The sequence below is a fragment of the Kogia breviceps genome, chromosome 14 (assembly GCF_026419965.1).
Source record: "Kogia breviceps isolate mKogBre1 chromosome 14, mKogBre1 haplotype 1, whole genome shotgun sequence".
NCBI classification, from domain to species: domain Eukaryota; kingdom Metazoa; phylum Chordata; class Mammalia; order Artiodactyla; family Physeteridae; genus Kogia; species Kogia breviceps.
Window position 1 is genome coordinate 29,473,073 of NC_081323.1, and position 25,088 is coordinate 29,498,160.

The 25,088-nt window shown below is 40.3% G+C and overlaps 2 protein-coding genes across 5 annotated transcripts in view; one reads left to right on the forward strand and one right to left on the reverse strand.

Annotated features, from left to right (window-relative positions):
* The window catches only part of NAA20 (N-alpha-acetyltransferase 20, NatB catalytic subunit), a 33,598-nt gene extending 22,210 nt beyond the window's left edge, over positions 1 to 11,388 (forward strand). Inside the window, exons 3-6 of the mRNA XM_059038854.2 lie at positions 5,083 to 5,173; positions 5,669 to 5,804; positions 10,258 to 10,403; positions 10,863 to 11,388. Coding sequence (XP_058894837.1) covers positions 5,083 to 5,173; positions 5,669 to 5,804; positions 10,258 to 10,403; positions 10,863 to 10,948 — 459 coding nt within the window. The 3' untranslated portion in view covers positions 10,949 to 11,388. The remainder of the gene's footprint in view (positions 1 to 5,082; positions 5,174 to 5,668; positions 5,805 to 10,257; positions 10,404 to 10,862) is intronic.
* CRNKL1 (crooked neck pre-mRNA splicing factor 1) overlaps positions 1 to 25,088 on the reverse strand; it is a 58,604-nt gene that overhangs the window by 15,141 nt on the left and 18,375 nt on the right. The window contains exons 6-17 of one of the 4 annotated variants that reach the window (XR_010836627.1): positions 22,441 to 22,619; positions 21,114 to 21,284; positions 19,523 to 19,714; positions 18,523 to 18,582; positions 17,777 to 17,857; positions 16,803 to 17,042; positions 15,543 to 15,644; positions 14,844 to 15,092; positions 13,677 to 13,914; positions 12,580 to 12,737; positions 11,507 to 11,629; positions 10,841 to 11,028 (exon numbers count right to left, since the gene is read on the reverse strand). Coding sequence is in view for 1 of the 4 variants with exons in the window: in XM_059038846.2 (XP_058894829.1) it covers positions 13,729 to 13,914; positions 14,844 to 15,092; positions 15,543 to 15,644; positions 16,803 to 17,042; positions 17,777 to 17,857; positions 18,523 to 18,582; positions 19,523 to 19,714; positions 21,114 to 21,284; positions 22,441 to 22,619 (1,460 nt within the window). In the remaining 3 variants the exon portion in view is untranslated. Of the gene's footprint in view, positions 1 to 10,249; positions 11,029 to 11,506; positions 11,630 to 12,579; positions 12,738 to 13,135; positions 13,915 to 14,843; positions 15,093 to 15,542; positions 15,645 to 16,802; positions 17,043 to 17,776; positions 17,858 to 18,522; positions 18,583 to 19,522; positions 19,715 to 21,113; positions 21,285 to 22,440; positions 22,620 to 25,088 lie in introns of those variants that run through there. The other 3 variants (XR_010836626.1, XR_009331167.2, XM_059038846.2) reach the window with 3 other exon arrangements.

Below are 25,088 nucleotides of genomic sequence, written 5' to 3' on the forward strand. Positions count from 1 at the left end.
GCGTCTTACTCTTCCGCCATCTTCTCGCTCCCCCTGTTTTTTTGATATATAGATGCATGAGCTATTTGTATATTTTGATTAATCCCTTGCCAATTGCTTCATTTGCAAATATTTTCTCCCATTCTGTGGGTTGTGTTTTCACTTTGTTTATGGTTTCTTTTGCTGTGTAGAAGCTTTTAAGTTATTTAGGTCCCATTTATTTATTTTTGTTTTTATTTTCATTACTGTAGGAGGTGGATCAAAGAACATACTGCTGCAATTTATATCAAAGAGTGTTTTGCCTGTGTTTTCCTCCAAGTTTTATAGTGTCTGGCCTTCATTTAAGTCTTTAATCTGTTTTAAGTTTATTTTTGTGTATGGTGTTAGGGAGTGTTCTAATTGCATTCTTTTACATGTAGCTGTCCAATTTTCCCAGCATCACTTATTGAAGAGACTTTTCTCCATTGTGTATTCTTGTCGATCCTTTGTCATAGATTAGTTGACCATATGTGTGTGGGTTTATCTCTGGGCTTTCTGTCCTGTTCCATTGATTTGTATTTCTGTTTTTGTGCCAGTACCATACTGTTTTGATGAGTGTAGCGTTGTAATATAGCCTGAAGTCAGGGAGCCTGATTCCTCCAGCTCTGTTTTTCGTTGTCAGAATTGCTTTTGCTATTAGGGGTCTTTTGTGTTTCCATACAAATACAAAATTTTTTTGGTTCTAATTCTGTGAAAAATGCCATTGCTAATTGATAGGGATTGTAGTTGAATCTGATTGCCTTGGGTAGTATAGTCATTTTGACAGTAATGATTCTTCCAAAGAGCATGATATGTCTTTCTGTTTGTGTCATCTTTGATTTCTTTCATCAGCATCTTACAGTTTTCAGAGTACAGGTCTTTTGTCCCCTTGGTAAGTTTATTCCTAGGTGTTTTATTCTTTTTGATGTGATGGTAAGTGGGATTGTTTCCTTAATTTCTCTTTTTTGGTCTTTCATTGTTAGTGTACAGGAATGTAAGAGATTTATATGAGCTCTAGTAGTTTTCTGGTAGCATCTTCAGGATTTTCTATGTATGGTATTTTATCTGCAAACAGTGATGATTTTACTTCTTTTCCAATTTGGATTCCTTTTTTTTCTCTGATTGCCATGGCTAGGACTTACAAAACTGTGTTGAATAAAAGTGGTGACAGTGGATATCTTTTGCCTTGTTCCTGATCTTAGATGGAATGCTCTCAGCTTTTCACCATTGAGAATGATGTTAGCTGTGCATTTGTCATATATGGCTTTTATTATGTTTAGGTAAATTTCCTCTATGCCCATTTTCTGGAGAGTTCTTATCATAAATCGATGTTGAATTTTGTCAAAAGCTTATTCTGCATCTATTGAGATGATCATATGGTTTTTATTCTTCAGTTTGTTGATGTCGTGTATCACACTGATTTGCAGATATTAAAGCATCCTTGCATCCCTTGGATAAAGCCCACTTGATTATGGTGTGTGATCCTTTTAATGTATTGTTGGATTGAGTTTACTAGTATTTGGTTGAGGATTTTTGCATCTATGTTCATCAGTGATACTGACCTGTAATTTTTTTTTGTGGTATCTTTGTCTGGTTTTGATATCAGGGTGATGATGGATGGCCTCATAGAATGAGCTTGGGAGTATTCCTTCCTCTGCAATTTTTTGGAAGAGTTTCAGAAGGATAGGTGTTAACTCTTCTCTAAATGTTGATAGAATTTGCCTGTGAAGCCATGTGGTCCTGGACTTTTCTTTACTGAAAGTTTTTAAATCAGTTTCCATTTCAGTACTTGGGATTAGTCCCTTCATATTTTGTATTTTTTTCTGGTTCAGTCTTGGAAGGTTGTATCTTTCTAAGAATTTGTCCATTTCTTCTAGGTTGTCCGTTTTATTGGTATACAGTTGTTTATAGTAGTCTACTAGATTCTTTGTTTATCTGTGATGTCAGTTGTAAATTTTTCATTTCTGATTTTATTGATTTGAGCTCTCCCTTTTTTTCTTGATGAGTCTGGCTAAAGGTTTAGCCATTTTGTTTATCTTCTCAAAGACGCAGCTTTTAGTTTCATTGATCTTTTTTGTTTTCTTTGTCTCTCATTTATTTCTGCTCTGATCTTTATGATTTCTTTACTTTTACTAACTGGTGTGTTTTGTTTGTACTTTCTCTGGTTGCTCTAGGTGTAAGGTTAGGTTGTTTATTTGAGATTTTTCTTGTTTCCTGAGGTAAGATTATATTGCTATAAACTTCCCTCTTAGAACTGCATTTGCTGTGTCCCATAGGTTTTGCATTGCTATGTTTTTGATGTCATTTGTCTCTAAGTACTTGTTGATTTCCTCTTTGATTTCTTCAGTGATCCATTGGTCGTTTAGTAACATATTGCTTAGCCTCCATGTGTTTGTGTTTTTTTTACAGTTTTTTTGCCTCTAATTGATTTCTAATCTCATAGCTTTGTGGTCAGAAAAGATGTATGATGTGATTTCATTTTTCTTAAATTTACCGAGGCTTGATTTGTGGCCCAGTATGTGATCTGTTCTAGAGAATGTTCCACGTGCACTTGAGAAGAAATTGTATTCTGCTTTTGGATGGAATGTTTTATAAATATCAGTTAAGGCCATCTGGTCTAATGTGTCATTTAAGGCCTGTGTTTCCTGATTGATTTTTCTGTCTGAATGATCTGTCCACTGATGAAAGTGGCATGTTAAAGTCTCCCACTATTATTGTGTTACTGTCGACTTCTCTTTTTATAGCTGTTAGCATTTTTTTTCCTTATGTATTGAGGTGCTCCTATGTTGGGTGCCTATATATTTACAACTGTTACATCCTCTTCCTGGATTGATCCCTTGATCATGATGTATCCTTCCTGATCTCTTGTAACAGTCTTTAAAGTTTGTTTTGCCTGATATGAGTATTGCTGCTACTGCTTTCTTTTGAATTCCATTTGCATGGAATACCTTTTCCCATCCCCTCACTTTGTCTGTATGTGTCCCTAGATCTGAAGTGGGTCTCTTGTAGATGGCATATATATGTGTCTTGTTTTTGTATTTGTGTCTTTGGTTCAAGCATTTAATCCATTTACATTTAAGGTAATTATCAATGTTTTTACTGTTGTTTTGTTAATTGTTTGGGGTTTGTTTTTGAAGGTCTTTTTTCTTCCTTTCCTCTTGTTCTCTTGTGATTTGATGTCTATCTTTAGTGTTGTTTGGAGTGCTTTTTCTTTTTGTGTATCACAGATTTTTGGTTTGTGGTTCCCATGAGGTTTTGATATAGCAGTCTGTACAACTACAAGACTGTTTTAAGTCGCTGGTCTCAATTTCCAATGTATTTCCAGTATCCTGCATTTGTACTCTTCTCATGGTTGCAGATTTTTATGTGTGGATGGTTTCCTATCTTCATGTTTGCCTTTACCAGTGAGCTTTCCCATTTGTAATTTTCTTGATTCTAGTTGTGGCCTTTTCCACATAGAGAAGTTCCTTTAGGTTTTGTTGTGGTTTTCACAGTTTGAGTAGCTGAAACAGAGGCCATATGGTCCACACAACCTTGAATATTTACTGTCTCCTTTTTTGTTTTCTTTTTGATTTTTATTGGAGTATAGTTGCTTTACAGTGTTGTTAGTTTCAGGTGTACAGCAAAGTGAATCAGTTATACATATATTTCCTCCTTTTTCGATTTCCTTCCCATTTAGGTTACCACAGAGCATTGAGTAGAATTAGTTCCCTGTGCTATACTTTAGGTTCTCGTTAGTTATCTATTTTGTACATAGTATCAATAGTGTATACGTCAATCCCAATGTCCCAATTCATCACCCACTCCCCCACCCCCCAATCTGGCTCTTTATAGAAAATGTTTGTTATTTTGTTAGCCCTTGAGTTATGTCAGTAACAGCAGTAAAAATCAACTATAGATACATGCAACAACAGGGCTACATATCAGAAACAAAGTTGAGTGGAAAAAGCAAAAAACATCATTTGTATTTTAAAAATTATGACTTTTCCATGTTTATAAAAAAGTAAAAGGATTTTGAAGAATTCTGCATGACAGAAAACTTTTCACTGTATATAAGGGAAAGTATTAGGATGCAAATCAATTTATATGGTGTGCTTCCCGTTACACTTAAAAAAAGTTTTTGGCAGAAGTCCCAGAAATCCAGGTGAGGCCATGTTTCAGAGTAACCTGTCAGTGCTTCTTGGTCCATGAGCTTGAGCCGGGGGCTCCTCCAGTAGCCAGAGAAGAGATGGTTATGATGTCTGTGGCTGGATGGCAGAAAGACTTGTTGGCTGCCATGCTAAGGGTTATGCTTGAAGAGACAGAATAAAGGCTGTCCTTCAGAGGAGAAACAGATTTTCCAGGAAGTTTTTAAAAAATGGTTGATGGTGTCCCCTTATAGAACTGCATCAGCAAGCTTATACTAATAAGGAGGACAGGAATGAGTACAAGTCAGCAAGGACACCAGGGTTGAAGAGTTATGTAATGAGCAATACTCATTCACTTTTAACTCAGCTTTTTTTTTTTTTTTTGCATTACTAGAAGTGGAGACCTTGAATTGGTGGAGGGGAAAAAACTGGGTTTGTTAAGTAGCCTTTGGAAATATTTTAAAGTTATTTTCACTGTCCCATGGCTGAAGCTAATGTAGGAACTAGTCGTTAATTTCCCAGTGCAATTATGGAAAAATAAACATACTGAGCATGTGCTGTTTGCCAAGTGCCAGGAATAGAGGGAACATGGCATACAAGTTCTAAGGGGAGGCAGTAAAGGAGTAAGAGTATCAGGTGATTATCGATAAAGTGCTGTGCAGGGATCTAGACACAGTGTGAGCAGCGGGGGAGATAGACTGTAGAATTTGGGAGCCTGGTTCTCTGCTGTCTATTGGATGCCACTGTCTCCAGTCACATTTGAGTTTATATATATTCAGGCAATTTTCTTAAAAATTAATGCTTAACCTAAATATTTCATCTAATAAATTGATTATAGAAGTCATACATATGGCTGGGGATAAACAATAAACAATATGTTTTTTAAAGGAAACTTTAAAATATCCCTTTCATGAAGAAGTCTGTCCATTACTTTGCATCCTCCTTAACAAGACTCTAGTATGGGATTCCTTTTTACTTACAGTACCTCGCCCACTGGCCAGAGTACTTCATTGTTGCAGAGGCCCCTGGTGGAGAGTTAATGGGTTATAGTAAGTATAATACCACTAGTACTTTTTTGGATAGGCAGTTGAGATTAAAATATAAGTTTTAACTGATTATTTTAGGTTGATCACAGAACTGAAAGTATAATCATTATGCCCATAATTTTATTTCCTTTTCAACCATTTGACAGCTCACTGATCCCTTCTGATCCATTCTGATCCATTCTGTTTTAGGTACTATGCTAGCCCCAGGGGATAGAGCAGTGACCCAGACAGACTTGGTTGCATTGCTAACAAAAATTTGAGCTGTAGATCATCTGTTATGTGTACATGATACACATACATACCCACATGAAATGTAGATATTTTTAAAAATACGTATCAAGTAAAAGCATTAATAACCATTAGCTTGATGACTTTTAAGTATTACTTAAAGATCAGAACTTGGTCATTAGTTTCCTTTATAATAAAAATGTACCAAACAGCATTTCTGTATGTGTAAATCCTCGTGTTTAGTTACTGGATGTGATCTTTCATTGGCAGTCATGGGCAAAGCAGAAGGCTCGGTGGCGAGGGAAGAGTGGCATGGGCACGTCACAGCTCTGTCTGTTGCCCCGGAATTCCGACGCCTTGGTCTGGCTGCTAAGCTTATGGAGTTATTAGAGGAGATTTCAGAAAGGTAGGCGCCTGCTTTGCAAATGATTTTTGAACTCTAACCATTTGAGTTTTCTCTTGGTGAATGTTTTATCAGATTTTTTCCTTCAGATTGAATATCTGTCATGATGCAATTTCATAGGAATTTCATTTTCAGTCTCTAATAGTCCTTACAACAATTCTGTCACATATCCAGAGTGATACTATTGTCCCTGTTTGGCCACTGAGGAAAATTAAGGCAGAGTGAGTGACCTGCCATAGGCTTATGAGCTGGGTAATTAGTGGAATCAAAAATCTAGCCCTCAAGGTTTCTGTTAGTGTTCTTGCCACTGTGGCAGGTGTTTCCAGATTCTTTGTTAACACTGTCCTTGGCATCTCAGTAATTTTTTTCATAGTGCCCCAGGCTAAACAAAAGTGTAGTCTTAAGCAGTTGTGTCCTGCAAACTAGTAGCTATTTGGAAAAAACAAATTGAAAGAAAAAAATATTTTCATTTCATGGTTAAATAAGTGGTTACCTCCTAATGAGATGTGTGCACCTGCTGGGCATTGCATGGCTTCTCAAACCTTGGAACCAGATTCTGCAGAACTGCCAGCATTCTTGTTTCATGTTGAGTTTCATGTGGTCCTGGGGTTTTTAATCACAGGAATTGCCAAAAGCCTGGCTCTGTAAAGATACTATGTCACCAAAAAGGAATATAATGTGATATGATGTGTATTTGTGAACTATATAAAGCTAATAGTTTGCCAGTGTCCAACATGTAAGATTTGCCTACGTTTTCCCCATACATTTGAAATATGCACTTCCATGAGTTTGAGAACTACAAACAGTGGCTTTTTTTTTTCAGACCTGTTTTATGTGTCAAACAAACACTCACTATGTTGTTACTTTTATTAAATCCATTAAAGTGGAACATTTTATAGAAGTAACCATGGCCTGAAAACACCGAGCCAAGTCAAGGGCAAGAGGAACCTGAGCTCATTCTTAATTTAGCTGAAAAAGTCTAGTCCTTAAGAACTTAAGAAAATTCTTCCTAGAGTGAATACAGAAGAGGAGGAAATCTTTAGCAAGATTGTAGTTTACACATATTGGTTAAATGCCATATCTTGTTGAAAACAAGTATTTGGCATTATCATGTATAGCTGGCAGGGAGTTAGGAACTGTGTTCTAATTGCACATCAGATTTAATGTATTTATAGGATAGACCACCTCAGAGTAGAAAACCATTATGCTCCCTTCCCTTCCAGTTTCTAAACTTTGATTATAATAGTTGCTAAGATTTAAGTGACCTATATTTGTGTAGGGGTGTGTGTATGTATATATACACACATACATATATACATGTATTTTTAATGTACACATTAAAATGTGTACACTAAAAATAGAAACAGTATGTAATATCCAAAGAGAAAAATAGAAATCAATTCAAAAGAAAAAAGGAAACTAAAGTAGCAAAACAAATAAAAAGCATGAAATAAGGTGGTAGCAATGAATCCAAGTATAATTGATAAATAACAACAGTAAATGTTTAGTCCTGGACTAATGACTCCAGTTAAAAGACAAAGACATTATGCCAAGTGAACCAGGCACAGGAAGCAAGTATTGCGTGATTCCACTTAGATACCTAAAGTGGTTAAATTCATGAAGAGTGGAATGGTGGTGGCTGGGGAAGGGGGAAATGTCAGGTTACTAAAGTTTCAATTCAGCAAGAAGAATAAGCTCTAGAGTTTGATGTATAACATTGTATACCTACACTCAAAGCATTAAAAATGATAGACTGTCAGAACTGTATTATTTACAGGAAAAATGTATAAAGATTAAAGATACAGAAAAGATCAAAGTAATTTTTAAATTATCATGCAAATTCTAACAGGGTGTGCTTAAATTAACAGTCACATATTTCAATAATTATGAGAATAAAAAAGGGTCAACAAACTTTTCTGGGCCAGACAGTAAACGTTAAGGCTTCACAGGCCACCCAAGGTCTCTATTGCTTTCACATATGTATTTTAACAACCCTTCAAAATTGTAAAAAACCATTCTTAGGTTGCAAGCTGACCCCTACCTTAACTAATTTCAGTCAGTAGCCAGAATCTTTCCACAAAGAAAGCTATGGCTTCTCTGGCAAATTTCACTGACAAATTAAGAAATTTACACACAAAAAGGGAACAATCACAAAACCTGACAAGAGACATGAGGAAGGAAAATCTCATGACAGATGCAAAGTCCCAGAAAATTCTTAGCAAAATGGATTCAGCAGTTCATGAAAACGGATGACATATTTTTAATATTAGAATGTATTCTACCAGTTAATAGGCTGAATAAGAATATTTTTTATCTCAGTAAGTGTAGAAAATGCTTTGATACAATCCAGTGTTCACTCTTGATAAAAACTGTTAGCAAAAGAAAGGGAAAAACTTACTTACTTAACCTGAAAAAAGAGTATTTACTGAAACCTGTAGTAAATATGAGTGGTGATGCATGAATGCTTTCCGGGACAGGACAGGACAGGATGCCTAAAGTCGGCTTCTCTTCAGTAATTTACTGGAAATCCTCTACCATACAAGTGAAGCAAGAAAAATAAAAGGATTGAGAAGAAACAAAACCGTTATTTTGGATAGGTAAGATTGTACAAATAGAAAACCTACAGGAAGAAATCTAGTAAAAGTTAAGCTAAGTTGTTGGATATAAAGTTAGTATAAATTAAATTGCTTTTCTATACGAACAGTAACATTTAGAAGAGGATGCAATTTGCATTGGCATCAGTACAGTAAGCCCTTAGGAGAAATCTAACTAAAGCTGTGCAAGACCTCTCTGAAGTTTATACGACTCTACCCAGAGACAGTACAGAGGAACTACCTCTGCAGCATAGAGTTACCTGTCTCTACAGTAGACAGGTAACTGATCCAACAGAGTAAGCATAACTGCAGCCCAAATCTCAAGTCTTTTCCGTGCGTTGATTCTGAAACTTACAGGGAATGGAAGGAGGAAGGAGCCAAACAGAGGTAAGACACTCTTGAACAACAAAAAAGTGAGTGGAGTAATTGTCTAGGCTAGTGGAACAGAATTTGAGACACAGATTCAGGAACACAAGGATTTAGACACCTTGGAGGAGGCAACTGCAGATCAGTGGTAGGGAAGGATACACTTTCCAATAAACGTGGTGGCACCACTGGATATTCGTAAGATTTTTCCCACATTAGTACCTTATCATACACAAATCAATTCCATATTTATTAAAAACCTATATGTGAAGAGCAAAACTAAAATGCCCTTAGGAGCACCTTTCAAAGGAGAGTGTCTCCATGACCTCAGGGTAGAAAAAGACTTCTCAAGCCCTAAAAAGTGCTAACTGTAAAAGGTTCATAATTCAACTTCACTAGAGTGTGGTAACTTTGTTCATCAAACAATACATAAGGATAATGACAAGTCACAAATTGGAAAAAGATTTGCAAATTGGGGAAAAGACTTGCACCAAGGGTTGAATATCCAGAATACATAGAGAACTTCCGGGGAGGGGGAGAAAAATAAAGTGTGAAAGACCATACAGAATGAGAAATCTAAATAGTTGACACAAATAAAATCAGCCTTGTTAGTAATCAGAAATGCCAGCTAAAATTGCCCTGAGATGCCACTGTATCATAAGACTTACAAAAATAAGAATGTCAGCAGCTCCAACCCACCCCTGTGGGGTGGAGTCTACCCCCTCCTGTGGGGGTGTCAGGTGGCACACGTGCACTGGGAGACAGGCATTATCTGATAAAGTTGAAGGTGTCCCTGTGAGCCATTAGTGACACTCCTAACTGCAGACCTTAGATATCGTACTGCGAGACATGCAACAAAAATACTCGTAGCTGCATAGCTGATAATGTATAGGACCACAGACATCTCATAGTGTGTCCATACAGGGACACACTAAACACAGGGAGGATGGACAAGGACGGATAAGCTCTAGCTGCCCCGGGGGCTGACTCAGTACCGACTGAGAGGGGAGTCACTAAGAGTAGATAAAGTATGACTCCATTCAGGTGACGTTCACAAACAGGAGAAATTAAACCAGAACAGGTGGTAAGTCTACTGCATAAAGCAAGGCGCTGATGATCACACGAGTCAGGACATGGAGACCTGGGTAAGAAAGGGGCTGTGGGTGAAACTATTGTATGACTAATTGGTAAAATGAACATATCAATCACTGTAATATCAAATAATTTTTTAAAGCCAGGTAACAGAATTATGGTTAAAAAATGCTTTCTTTAAAGTTTATCTTTTAAGAAAACCTGTAGGTTTTGAAATGTTAGTTATCTTTTTTGTACTGCAAAATAATTGCCATAAATCCTCAGCAGTAAAATTGATAACATGATGTAATTGGCTGCAGGGTTCCATTAGTACCATGCTATGAATAGTCAAAGTAGTTTTAAAAATTATGTAAGTATTATTTTCAAGGACTTCTAATTTTTTTTTTTTTTTTTTTTAATTACAGAAAGGGTGGATTTTTTGTTGATCTCTTTGTAAGAGTGTCTAACCAAGTTGCAGTCAACATGTACAAGCAGTTAGGCTACAGTGTGTACAGGACGGTCATAGAGTACTATTCGGCCAGCAACGGGGAGCCCGATGAGGATGCTTACGGTGAGCTCCCTTCTGGGGTGGTATCCCCGAGAGGAAGCCGAATGTCTACATTCATCCTACGGACTGAAATACTCGGCTATTTTAATACACTTAAGAGAATCATATTTAAAATTTGAGCTATAATATTTAAATCTGCTTTAACCTGCCCTTACGAACCTACCACTGATTAACTTACATTAACTAACATTGGTTAATTACTGTCAATTATTGTTTTACTGGTACAGACACGTTTTACTAAGCTTCTGTCAAAAGAACATTTGTAGGAAGAGCTGGATCCCAGCTGGGGTTTGGTGTACTTGTGATTGAGTCTCACTTATAAATACATTTCTTAGAATATGATAGAAGTGGGGGTAGGGGACAAAACCTCATAGTTTTTTTTTTTTTTAACCTATACACTTTAAATTTGATATAAAATGTTCTGACATTTGGGTACTTACATTAAACTTTGCTTCCTAACAGATATGAGGAAAGCACTTTCCAGGGACACTGAGAAGAAATCCATCATACCATTACCTCATCCTGTGAGGCCGGAAGACATTGAATAACCATGAGCAGTGGTTCTTAGGCTGATGATGCTCCAGATATTTTATGGACAATATTATTTTCATTAGATGATCCTGGAGCTCTATTAGGAGAAAAGGGAATCGTTTAGATCTTAAACACTTCAAGAAGAAAACAGGTTATAAACTTTAAGTCTTGTTTCCTATCAGCAATATCATACCTTCTAAAGCTGTCCACTGTAATAAAATTCAGCCAAAAAAGGCAGCTAGGTCAAAAGGAAACATTCCACTGTTATGGTTCACAATGTAATATTCATGATATGCTAGGGAAAAAGCTTGCTCCAATCTCCTCCTAAATTCTGTGCCTGAGAACCACTGCTGCATATATTTTTTATTTTGTATTGAACTGTTAATTGAAGCTTTAAAAGCATATATGAAATGTATAAATCTAAGATGTATAATAAAATGCATTGTTGAGTGTTTTATGGAAGTTTGTTGGTCTTATAAACCTCAGGTTATCAGGATTGAAGAAGGTCATAATTTAGGGTATGTTGTTTCCCTTACATTTTTCATTTATATACAAGGCATTGTTTAAATGCTTACTTGTGACAGTCCCTGCCCAGCACACTTAAGCGTCCTGCGTATTGCAAAGTTCTTCCCAGATACTTGTTTCCATGGTCTCAGGTCTTTTGTCTAGTCTCACGGTGCTTTGCTTAAAAATCCTGCCTTTCAAAATACAAAAAGATGCTAAAATAAAGGGGAAAAAGAACCTAGTTCCCAAAGAAAGGCCATGTAATTAGATCACAGGCTAACCACGTATTTTCATGTGTAGTTTTCATCACATGCAATATCTGAAAATATCCAGTGAGTAAAAGTAGCTAAAGAAAACAAAGTAAATCACAGAAATGATTATTAAAACCCTGTTACTTTTGAAAGGACTTATTTTGGTAGAGTTGAGGGTGAGAGAGAAGTAAGGTTCTCCCAGGAGAGTAATTTTTTCTTTCATACATTTCACACTGGCACGTCACCTGCCCGAAAGTGGCCTTAGGAGTTTACATGAGAACTTGACTGTTAATTTCCTTACACACACATGCGACACAAACAGAACGTGATTATGATTAGTCAGAGTAGCATCTGGCCTGTTTTCATCTCACCTCGTGGCCCTGTGCACTTAGCCAACTCAGAGCAAGCACAGTGCTCCTCTTCGCTGACTGGACAGACCTTGGAACTCAAGTCAGAGCCCATGATCCCAGCAGCTCAAGCTGGTCAGGTGACTGAAGTAGCGAGGCTAAGAGTAGGTTGCTTTCACCTGCTAGTCCTATTTCCTTCTGCCCCCAAACAATTTTCAAGATACAATTTAACACTATATTGATTAGCTTTTATATTCCCTTGGGTGAATAATACACTTGAAAATGTAATAATAAATTTGCAAACAATAAATTTGCTAATTGGCCTTATAGGTGAAAAAAACACAAAGATATGGTTCTAGTCAAACAGCTTGTGCAGTGAACCAAAAAACAACAGGCTTGAGAAATAGAGGCTGGATTAAAGGAAACAATCTCTCAGATGAGTTAATTAAAGCAAGTATTTTTTGCCTGAGAATATAAGCAGCATATCAGCCAGCAAGTACATTATCATCTTGTGCTGCTTTGTTTCATGACTTAGCATATAGTTACCTCAGCTGTTTTTCACGTTCTAAATCGAGGCTAAGTTGAACGTGTCAGGTTTTACAGGTAGACAGTCTACTGCAGCACGCCGGGCAACATTTATTGGTGCTCTAGGTAGAGATGATTCCCTTGTCCATTAAGTTTGGGAAACACAGCCAGCATTGCACCTGGGGATTCATAACGTATAGGGAGTGTTATCAAGGGCCCTGAGAAGCCTAACTATAAAGAGATTTGTCAACAAGGCTTAACCCTTAACCTAGGGTTTCCCAAACTCACTGGAGCATGGGACATTGTTTTTCACAGCTCTTACATTACTATTCTTTAAACAAGCCACTGCAGAGCTCAACCAGTTTGGGAGACATTACAGCATAACTGAAATTCAACTAAAATGTTTCTGGTAAAAACAGACCTTGTTCGGTAATACGGCAGTAACTGTAAAATTATTTTCTAACTGCTGTTTTCAAAAACACTTAGTATAAATGGCCATTAAGAAGGTGTAGCTATTTAGAAGTTAAATTAATCTAAGCACATTCAATTCCACAAGGAATGAACATATTTAAGAAAGTGGCCAGGAATGAACATTTTATTCAGCACTTACTCTGTGCCAGGAATACTCCCTTTCAAAATTTAATCTTCAAAATGAGCTGGCAAATGCCCATTTTATGAGTGAAGAAACTGAAAATAAAGGTAATATATCACCAAGTGGCAGAGCTGGGAATGGAACTCAAGTCAGTGTGACTCTTAAGATGTAAATAAGTTACAGGATTCAGAGGAATGCATAAAACATCTTTATGAAGAAGGCAAGCATGAGAAAACTTCACCTGAAAAGTTACTGTGAAATGTAACTGACAACTTCTAAAAAAAGACTTCAAAAATTTTGCAGTTCCACCAAAAAGACATGCTAAGTGTTACCTTAATGAGATTTCCTAATGCATCATGCATTAGGACAACACAAAATGTTGAGACTCAAAGAAATCTAACAGTTAAAAAAATTCCTTTACTTGCAACCCACCCCTAACTAACCCAAGAACCTTTTAAAAATAATTCAAAAGTAGCTGCCAAAGATTCCCATCAATTAATCACTGGTGAAATATCCAAAAACTTACAGGAATTGCAAGAGTTCTAAACTATAAATCTATAAAAATAATGAAACATCTCTCAACAGGAACAGGAAGGCCCGGATTCCTGCTCGGCAATGTCCGCATCTAGGTCTTGCTCGCCAGGCTCCTTCTCCTGCTGCTGTTTCTTCCACAGTTTGGCCATGGCCAGGAGCTTGAGGTTGGGCTGGTTGGCAGCATCTTCCGGAAAGATGTAATCATAGTATTCTTCCCAGCCTGCATCCGACTACAGGAAAAAAGTAAAACAGTTAAAAGATAAGCTGACACATGGCTGGAATACATATCAGTTAAAGTGGAGAACTCTCACTGGGAAACCCAGGGTTCAAATTCAACTTATCTTCATTGTGCAAAACAACATCAAAGTCTACTCGAAAGTAGAATTTTCAAAGAGAAATTAGAAGGGCCTGGCCCGGTAGAGTGGGAGTAATTGCTGTTGGATGGGTGTTGCTGCAGCTGTAGCTCACTGAGAGCTACAACCTGGTGGAAAATGCCCTAAAAATCTAAGCATAGCTCCTGTATGGTCAATCAAGAAGACAGTCTCTTCAACCCCATCTTGCAGTCTTACGTAAGTCTTTAAATTTTTAAAGATTTACTTAGTATTTACCCAGTAGTGAAAGCCATAATCTGTGATTATCCTGACTCCCTGCCTTTGCATCCCACCTCCAATCGGGCACTGATTTCACTTCCTAAAGGTCGCCCTGGACCCAGCTCCCAACACCACCTTGCTTTGCTTACAATAGCCTCCCAACAGACCCTCCAACGAAGCCCCTCATCAACCCGCAGGAGACACCAACTGTGTCAGAGCTTTACTGTAGCCTACAAAGCCTTCTCTGGACTGGCTCCTACCTAAAGGCTGAGTTTCAATTCCCTCCACCGTGACCTCCTGCTTAATGCTCTGGAAATACATTTCATACAGTTTCTGGAAGCAAGAACCATAAAGAACCTTTGCCAACCCCCACCCCCCGTTCTCCAGCCCTGGGTGGACCATACACCCTGCTGTGTTGCCACGGTAGCCAGACTGTGACTGTCTCCTCCTCCAGCTGTCAACCCCCCTTCTCAGATTGTATACATGCCACTTAAAAGTACGCATTTCAAAGTCGGGTGCATTTCTGCTCAGCTGGCATGAAAGGACCAGCTCAGGGGCTCAGTTCTTACCCCATCATCAGCTTGGACCTTTCTTCTCTTCTTGACTTTCTCTGGCATGAGTTTGTCTACTCTCTCCTTATCCGATACTGTTCCAAATTCATCTTCAAAACTTCGCCAAGATTCCAACAACATAAGTCTCTCTTCCTTTTCTTCACAGTTTCGCATGGTTTTGTTAGCCTCTTCATAAATTTGTCTGCATTTAGCCAAACTTCCTTCCTTCCCTGAGGACAGCTCAAACTGTGCAAAACTGATCCATACCTTAAAAAATATTATTACAGAACCAAATTAACCATGTCACCCAGAAAACAATAATGTAATAATAAAGCTAATTTCTTGTTAGTGACATCTGAGCATAGTAACGTGTTCATCTCTAGTATTCCAATACACCATATTGACTAGATGCTTCTATATAGTAATGGTGAAGCAGTCTGCTTCTATATCCAATTAGGTGTCTGAAAGAGTCTCAAAACCCTGAAGTTTAATTTTTTATTCAACCCTATGATATCCAAGTTATTTACACGCAGTATAAATATTGACCTGGTATAAGCTTAACATTCCAAAGTCCTCTGAGACAAGCTCTCTGTAAAAGGAAATCATTTAAAATAAATATATTAAAAAATCACACACACTTAAAATATAGAAATACACTATTTCTTCCGGACTGCTGATTCAAGCAAAATTAAAGATAACCCACAAAGCACAGGATACCTTGACATGTTGTGTCCGTTGAAGCAATCGTCGGTAAAGACTTCGTGTTCTTTCAGTTTCTTCCTGCTCAATTTCAAAATCAATATATGATTTCCAAAGCACCTAAGAAAAATAACTTCATAGGTCGGTCTTGACATTTAAGAAGCAACATGCTCCTATCCAAAGCACCGCCTAACTAGCATTCCAACCTAGGAAATCTAGGAACCTACAACTTTCATGACCAATTAAGGAACAGACCGTATGTGGATACAAGAAATAATACTGGTGTTTACAGACTGGCCAAAATTTGGCTAAGTGTCTACATTATGAGAAAAAAGACCTTGGGTTCATTTTTGGATTCTCTTCTGGACTTATCAAGAAGAGCAGGGAAACTTGCCAAACCTCCCAGGCACTGTCATGAGGCTGCCACATACCACGGACTTGTGGGGAGAAAACAGGCCTGGATCAGCCAGTGCACACCGTTTCTGTCTCCACTCTAAGTTCCCTGATGTGCCTGAGTCCAACTCAACAAGCATCCAGGGCACAGCTGCCCACCTGCTTGGCACAGCCCGTCAGGGCGCAGGGACCAGGAAGACGTGGCCCAGATGCCTGGAGGCCGCAGTCTGTGGAGTGGCTGAGGCCAAGTGATGGGACCAGTGACACATAAAGCCCTGCCCAGGGCAGTCAGCGGGGCCTGGTGAACCGGTCAGTGCAGGGTCACACCAGAGCAAGAGTCACTGAGCTCGCTCAGTGGTCTCTGAGAGGTTCGCACTGTCCGAGCTGTGGTGTGGTGTCACCTCGCGGCTCAAGCTTAGATCCTGATGGGATGATTTCAGGCCCTGTGGCCGGCCCGGACAGGGGCAGTGGTACCTCCAGGAACATCCTGGTTTAGTGAGAACCTAATCCAGGCAAAACTGCACCAGAGGGATCTGGGGCTGTGCAGTCTCAACCTTTACCTCCCTTGTTCTCCGGGTGGCCTTGACTGCGCTGCCCTGGCTCATCCTCTTTAGCCTTCTGTTAAGAGAAAGGGAGGAAGATCCCACCAATAAGATCCCAATTCATCCTGGTGTCACAGTGGGGCTGTGTTGTGCTGTGCTACCCGACTAGAGAGGGTTGCTTCCCCGCCTTCCTGTCTCCAAAACAGGAAGTCCTAATCTGAGTGAAGAAGACTATAGGTGAGATGGTCTTTATGCTCTAAGAGGCACACATACTCAGAAGGTCATCTGAAGTAACACTGGGCAAGCGTCTAAGATAAAGCCATAGTCACCCTGCGGGCCTCACCTCCGGCATGTCCAAGCGTGGCTGACTGATGGCTAACTCGTAGATGGCCCGGGCTCTCTCGATATCACCAAGGATTGTCTCTAATTCTGCAAATTTAATCCAAGAGGTACAATTTTCAGGCCCAAATTCCAAGAACTTTTCATAAAGCTTCCGGCATCTGTCAAATTCTCGAAGCTGTAGCTCCAGTTCTATGTAACCTTTAAATAACTTGTTCTTTGGACATTTGCCTATGGAAGTTCCCTGGAAAAGAAGACAACCGAACACTGTGATGCCTGAGTGGGTCTGACTTGTGCAGACATCCTCAGCCGGGCCTAGAAGCTGTTCTCCACTGAGCAAGAGCCTTGGCGCGTCAACATGGCACACCACCCTCCCCCTCTGCTCAAACTGGCTCGACAGAGACCAAAGGAAACCCTCCAATTCACTCAGCTGTCAAGTCGGCCTGTTTCGCAAGGGATAGTGTTCCAGAACTGTTCGGAAAACTATTTTGAATTTCACCTGGTTTCTCAGGATGTCCTAGTGAATGCGGATGTCAGATGGACAACACCTCCCATGAGTAAGAGGATAATCAAGGGACGAACCCTGCTGCCCACAGCCAGGGTGAGAGTAGCTTACCAGAAGGATAGCTGCATCTGATCCTATTAAGAAATTTTAGAACACTTGTTAAGAGGAAGGTGCACTTAATACACCAAAAATCTTGTACAGGATCAGAATACTAAAGATCTAAGATTCGACGTCTCTAGCCGGAGGAAAGATCTGGTAACTGGCAGCTCTAACTGTCCAATGTCGACACAGAATAACTTAAGCATCATCACCCAATCTTTCTTCAAAGGCCGTGCTTTCGAACAATTCTCAGGTTATAAAGGCACAGTATTTCTGCTGCCTTCTCAGGAGGAATTACATAACCTGTAAGCATTAAGATTTTAATTTCCTTCTCGAAGGACTTAAGGATGCATCTTGAGCCTTTCTTCACTCACCAAAGCTCTTCTGGCAAATGGTAAATTTTTCTGTCTTATTTCAAACTGTGCATACAGTAACCACATTTTGGCAAATGTGAACTAGAAAACAAAAGCACAAAAACTCACGTAAGTTAAATTTAAATTAACAAGGGCCACAGACGAACTTCCCTAAAACTTCAGAGCTAGGATGGACATATCTTCTCATTTATAAGCTAAGATGACAATATTTGACAGAAATTAGGAACAGTAATCTAGACACTTCACTATAACACAGGGCTCTGCAGCCCCTACTGAGAGGCAGCTTTGTTTGTGGGTGTGCTGTGATCAGGCAGAACACGCCCCTCTATTCTAGAAGGCAACTCGGTCAACACCTCTGTCTCTCATGCTGGGAAATACACAGAGATCACGTGTCAACCATTCCCAGAACACGCGTGTTCCCTGCACCTGCAGATGACCACGCAGGTGCCAGCAGCCGGTTGGCTGTCCCCTCTCATGCTGAGCTCAGTCTCTTCTGATTACCATCCTCCTGGAATTTCTCCATTAGCATCTGTATCAGTCATTGGTCACTTAACACAGGCTGCCCGCTCAACTAGACTGTAAGCTGTTTTCAGAGGCAAAGAGTGTACCTTATTCTTATTTATGTTTTCCACAGAGCCTAGCACAGGGAAGAGCCAATCAATTAATATGATTTCACTGAATTATTTCACAAGTAACAGATGCAGGAGTTTGACGTGTCTGGAACAGAACACTTAGAGCAAACATACCTTTTTATGAGGAATGAGTTCCAAAGAGGCTTGGTAAACTTGTCTTGTCCTCTCCGGATCCTGCATTAGGATAAGAAATTTGCACAAAATATTCACGTCTATTACTAATACTAATTTTACTATTACTAATAAAAATATACACCCCTAACATTGAGTATGTTTCTACAAGTTATTTTCAAACCCTGATTGCATTTATGATCAAAATTGAACTGCCTCTGGCCATCAAACTTTGATCACAGAATCACCCACAATACAGCCCTCAAACTCTTTTGCCTGACAGCAGAAACAAAGATGTTCTACAGTCTCGGATCAACAGCAGAAAGTTAACCTTTTCCTATTAACTTACACACAACCAATTTCTGAAAATTTGCTAAAAGTAAGAATGTGCAATCAGCTGTGATCCCTCTACATGAGAAACCCCAGGAAACTATAAATAATGAAACTAAGGGCTAGTTACTTCACTGCTCCCTTTCAAGTTCCAAGTAATAATCTTGTTGCACCTCAAGGTTTAAAAAAAATACAGCAAAACTAAAAACCACCTCACCTGTGTCCACTACAGGTGTACAGAGTTTAAAATGTGGCAGAAGGGACTTCCCTGGTGGCATAGTGGTTCTGCCTGCCAATGCAGGGGACGCGGGTTTGATCCCTGGTCCAAGAAGATCCCACATGCTGCGGAGCAACTAAGCCTGTGCACAACTACTGAGCCTGTGCGCCTAGAGCCCATGAGCCACAACTACTGAAGCCCACGCACCTAGAGCCCGTGCTCCACAACAACAGAAGCTACTGCAATGGGAAGCCCGTGCACCGCAACAAAGAGTAGCCCCAGCTCCCTGCAACTAGAGAAAACCCATGTGCAGCAACGAAGACCCAACACAGCCAAAAAAGACCCCAAAAAACAAACAACCTTATAAAATGTGGTATCAGTTCCCAGCCGCGCCAGCAGGGGCAAGACACAGGGGGAGGAGCCCGCCCCCACCCACCCCAGGACTAGGTTCTGTACCTTCGCCTCCAGCTCCTCGTAGAGGGCATAGTTGATCCACAGGTAGATGTAGCGCTTCCAGTGCCTCTTCTCCTGCACAGGCGGCACGTTGGCGATGGCTCGCTCATAGACTTCCCGCACCGTCTCTGCCTCTGCGTCGCTTTCCACCAAGCGCAGGTAATCGAACCATGCGTCGTAGTTGTGCGGGTTAGCCTAGAAAGACAAGGTTAATAATTAGAAACCAAACCCAGAGCTGCCCCTGCGGGACTATGTGAGCTGAAAGAAGGCAGCAGACTGACTTTCTGTACTGTTGCAACTTTTTTCTAGACTTTACAAGCTATTTCATTTAAAAATACCATTCTTGAGATTCTATAACAGAAAAGGAAAAGGACTATAGAAGACAGACTATTAGCCAGAGGTCCCCCCCGAAAAGCCCCTTTTATCTACAACAGCTTATTTTTTTGGACTATACCAATTTTTCATTTTTTTTCCAAGAAGGTATAAGTGGAAAAATGACTTAGGAACAAATACATAAGGATCAGTAACAACTGATGTTTTTTGCTTTTTTAAGTGAAGCAGCAAATGATAATCAGAGTAGACCCCTGTTCTGGTGGTGCCCTGGATACCTCTCCTCCACAGAGGTGAAGGATGCCAGCTCCCCATCTTCCCACCCTCTGGCAGCCATCGCACTTGACTGAGTAAGGACCCCTGCTTGAAGTTCTGGTGCACAGGAGTGGGTGTCGTGGAGATGAAGCACACCGAGAACTGGTGTGTGGAAGTAGTATCCATTGGTGGGTCAGTCATTCCTGGCCAGACTGAAATGTGACTGTCTCATCTCCTGCTCCAGGACTTTCTGCAACTGCCCTGATTCCTGCCCATTTTCCAAGCCTGCTCCTCCAGCTTCCTATTGATTCTGTAAACCTCCCAGTATCTATAGCTATGAAAATAGACATCTGTTTTTTTATGTGTCTTTGTTTATATATGTGACTCCATAGCACCATGCCTAGATTTAAAATTACGATGGAATTATACCATACTCACAACTGCAAAACCTGCCTTTTCAATTAACAGCGATATGTCTTGAACATATCTTCCTGACCCCATTTAACACCAGACTTAGTCCTTTGTTTGGAGATATCTTAATTAATTTGGCCAAGCAGAAGTATTTTAAAATACAGAGCAGAGCAGTAAAGGAAAACACTACTACTACCTTTGAATTCAAATCAAAACAGTACATTACAGACAGAGATGAGAATGGAACCCTAATTACAATGTCTTTTGTTCAAGCAATTAAGCCAAAAGGTAATGTATAAAAATGGTTTTTTTCGATCAATCTCTTACTCTTCCATCTTCTTTAAAAAATGAGCTCAAATGGATTTCAGATTGCTTTTGCTCAAGTTCTCTGTGTACAATCAGCAACCAACAAAGTGACTTCCAACATGCGAGTTGCAGAGCAAATCCAAGCACTGTCTGCTTGCCTTTTCTACCAGCCCCATTTACCGCCCCCACCTGGAATGCCAATTTACTGCAGACACATGACGGCGAGCGACGCTGTCGCCCAGGACTAGCCAGAAGGTCCCTGCCAGCACAACCACTCACCGCCAGTGCTCACCTTCACCTCCTCCTCGTACTGGAACCTCCGTTTGCTCACGATGATGTCTTCAATGCCCCGCCTGTCACCAAACTTCTTCTCAAAGATGGTGTAATTTTTAAAGAGTTCCTGGGCTTCCTGCTTTGAAATTCGATCCAGGGCGTACTTATAGATCACTCGTACCCTCTCAAACTGAAAGCAGACGGGATGATTATCTTCCAGAACACAGTACTCTCATTCTAGCCACAACTTTAAAAGTAATTATGACATAAAACATTACTTGTAAGTTAGATTATGAGGTCTCAAAATGTCTAAAGTACGACTTTTCTTCTCCCTTTTGTTGAGGTACTTTCAGCCAGGATGGACAGACACTCTCCTCTGAGCCCCACATTTAACAGCGTACCTCACGCTGCCAGCTGGATGTCGTCCACGCATCTCAGATTCACCCAAGCTCGCTCCTCCCACCCAGCTGGGTCGTTGTCAGACTCCCCGTCCTGGGCAGTCACACCCACCACCCTGATCACACACCTGCTCTGTCAGGGGCCTCCCCAACTCCTCTCTCCTGCATTCCTCGCATTTGCTGCTTCCACAGCCCAGCCCTTTCTACCTCCTCAACAGATCCCTTCACTTCTCCCCAGGCCCCTGCCGCCCCACCTCCATTTCTCCCTGGACCATGTGAGAAGCATCCCCATGCCCACTCTGCCGCCCTCCCCCAATACACTCTGCATGAACCAGCCAGAGGCTCCTCTCACAGCACAGATGGCATCCGACCCATTCCTGCTGAAGACCCTCCACACTTCCCACCAGCCCGAGGACAGAATCTGAACTCACCTCTGGGACCTGTGCAGGACCCTGCATTCAGATCCCAGCCAACCCCTCCCCATCCTGTATTATCTGAGCTACATTACAGGATTTTCCATACATACTATCGGAGAACATAACTGACTTCTTGTGGGACAATCTCCGTTTCCATTTCATATTCTGTTCTCTGTACTGAGGGCTCTGGGCTTTTTGTTTCCCAGGTTCATTACCTGTAAAGCCCTTTAATCAGGGTATCAAATGACTCTCAGTTTACAGATAATATTCTCATTCTAGGTTTAAAGACTTAATTTTGAAGCAGAGCACAACAAAATTAAGACAGTTATAATATAATCCATAATCACTCACTCCCAATCTGCAGCTTAGCCCGATATATGACGTTTTCCTTGAGAAATCATGTTTTCATATTTTGAAAGCATTTTCTCCAAAGATAAGTGAATAAGAAAATGTAAATGAACTCAATGTGCACAAAAAGTAATCTTTTCTAAGCTGTTTTGCAACATAATCAAGTTCCTTTAAGTTTACTTACTTCTTTCTGATTTTCCTCAAATTTGGCAAAGGCAACATAAAGGTGTTCATCCATATGTTCATCCCCAAAGAATTCGACAGCTCTCTCATACACCTTCCGCGCATGGGCAAAGTAACCATGCTTTTCTTCAAAGCGGGCGTACTTGATCCAGTTCTTCACATCAGGGTGCACAAGAACAAGTGAGAGGAATTAAAGAAAAACCAGGCAGAACAATGTGGCTTAAAAAACAAAAACCCAAACCCAAACTCAGAACCTCAACAACACACACTATGAGTGGCTACAGGGGTGATAAAACACGTACAAAGGTGGAGACCCACTAACCTGTGACCACCCAATCAGCCGTGTCATTTGTGTGGCCTCCTCCAATGCTTATTCAGTATTTTAGGAGTGGTACAAACAGGAGTTTGGAGCCACGAGAAAGCTGAAGCCTATGGCTAGCCATGTGATCTGGACAAGTCATTAATCTTACCTAAGCCTCAGTTTTATCATCTATAACTAGAGGAAATTAATACCAACCAACCTCATTTGATGATTGCCAACTTTAAATGAGAAAAATGTGTGTAAAGCTCTTAGCAATCTCAGGCCAAAAGAATGTGCTCAACAAATGGCACTTTTTGTAGTATCTGCTCAATAACATTAATATTTGCATTACTGATTAAGAAAATAACATGTGGGAGGAGTCAAGATAGCTGGATAGGAGTACATGGAACTCACCTCACCCCACAAATACATCAAGAATACATCTACAAATGGAACAGTTCTCACAGAGCACCTGCTGAACACTTGCAGAGGACCTCAGACACCTGAGAGGGCAAGAAAGATCCCTGCGTAACCAGATAGGACAAAAGAAAGAAACAAAAAGAAGAGGAAGGGGGATGGGACCTGCACCCCTTTGGGGTAGCTGAAGGAGTGGGGAGGCTCCCGCACCCAGGGAAGCCCCCTCCCTGGTGGGGAGATCAGCTGGGACAGAAGGGGAGCTTCAGGGGCTTGCAGAAGAGCACAGCAATGGGTCTGTGGCAGGCAGGACAGAGTGTGACCTACACAGATGGTCCCTGCCTCAGCCCTGCACACCCCAACCTGAGATGTGTGTCTGCCGGTGCAGAAAGGGCTGGGTGCTGGAAAGTGGCATTGGAGAGCAGATCCACTGAGAAGACTGCCGTTGGCTGCACAGAGATAGCCTGGAGGGACAGGAGTGTGGAGCTCCGGCAACCAGGAACGTTTGTGGAGGAAGCTGGGGCTGCCATTGCAGCCTCCTTCCCCACGTACCAGGCCCTGCCTCCACGCGCACTGGGAGGGACTCCTACCTGGGTGGGCTTGAACACCCCAATTCCTGGCCCAGCCCCCTCCGACCTGAACCCAAAGAGGAACAGGCCAAGACACATATTAATCAAAGTGACAAAAATTAAATACAAAGAAAAAATACCAAAGCAACAAGGGAAAAGCAACAAATAACATACAAGAGAATCCCCATAACGTTATCAGCTGATTTTTCAGCTGAAACTGCAGGCCAGAACAGAGTGGCACCATATATTTAAAGTGATGAAAGGGAAAAACGTACAACCAAGAAACTCTACCCAGCAAAGACCCTCATTCAGATTCGATGGAGAAATCAAAAGATTTACAGACAAGTGAAAGCTAAGAGAATTCAGCACCACCAAACCAGCTTTACAACAAATGCTAAACGTACTTCTTTAGGTGGAAAAGGCCACAACTAGAAACAAGAAATGGGAAAGCTCACTGGTAAAGGCAAACATAAAGTAAAGGTAGGAAATTATCCACACACAAATATGATATCAAAACCAGCAACCGTAAGAAGAGGAGAATACAAATGCAGGAAATGGGAAATGCACTTGAAATTAACAGACGAACAACTTAAAACAACCTTGTGTGTATATATATATATATATATATATATATATATATATATACATAGACTGCTATATTAGAACCTCATGGAACCTGTAAACCAAAAAACTACAATAGATACACACACACCCACACACACACAAAGCAATCCAAACACAACACTATAGACAGTCATCAAATCACAAGACAAGAGAACAAAAGAGGAAGGGAAGAAAACAGACCTACAAAAACAAATCCAAAACAATTAAGAAAATGGCAATAAGGACATACATATCGATAATTACCTTAAACGTAAATGGATTAAATGCTCCAATCAAAAGACAGACTGGCTAAATGGATACAAAAACAAGATCCATATATATGCTGTCTACAAGAGACCCACTTCAGATCTAGGGACACACACAGACTGAAATCAAAGGGATGGAAAAAGGTATTCCATGCAAATGGAAATCAAAGAAAGCTGGAGTAGCAATACTCATATCAGACAAAACAGACTTTAAAATAAAGACTGTTACAAGAGACAAGGAAGGACACTACATAATGATCAAGGGATCAATCCAAGAAGATGTAACTATTGTAAATATAGATGCACCCAACATAGGAGCACCTCGATACATAAGGCAAATGCTAACAGCCATAAAAGGGGAAATTGACAGCAACACAGTAATAGTGGGGGGCTTCAACACCCCACTTTCATCAATGGACAGATCATCTGGACAGAAAATCAATCAGGAAACACAGGCCTTAAATGACACATTAGACCAGATAGACCTAATTGATAT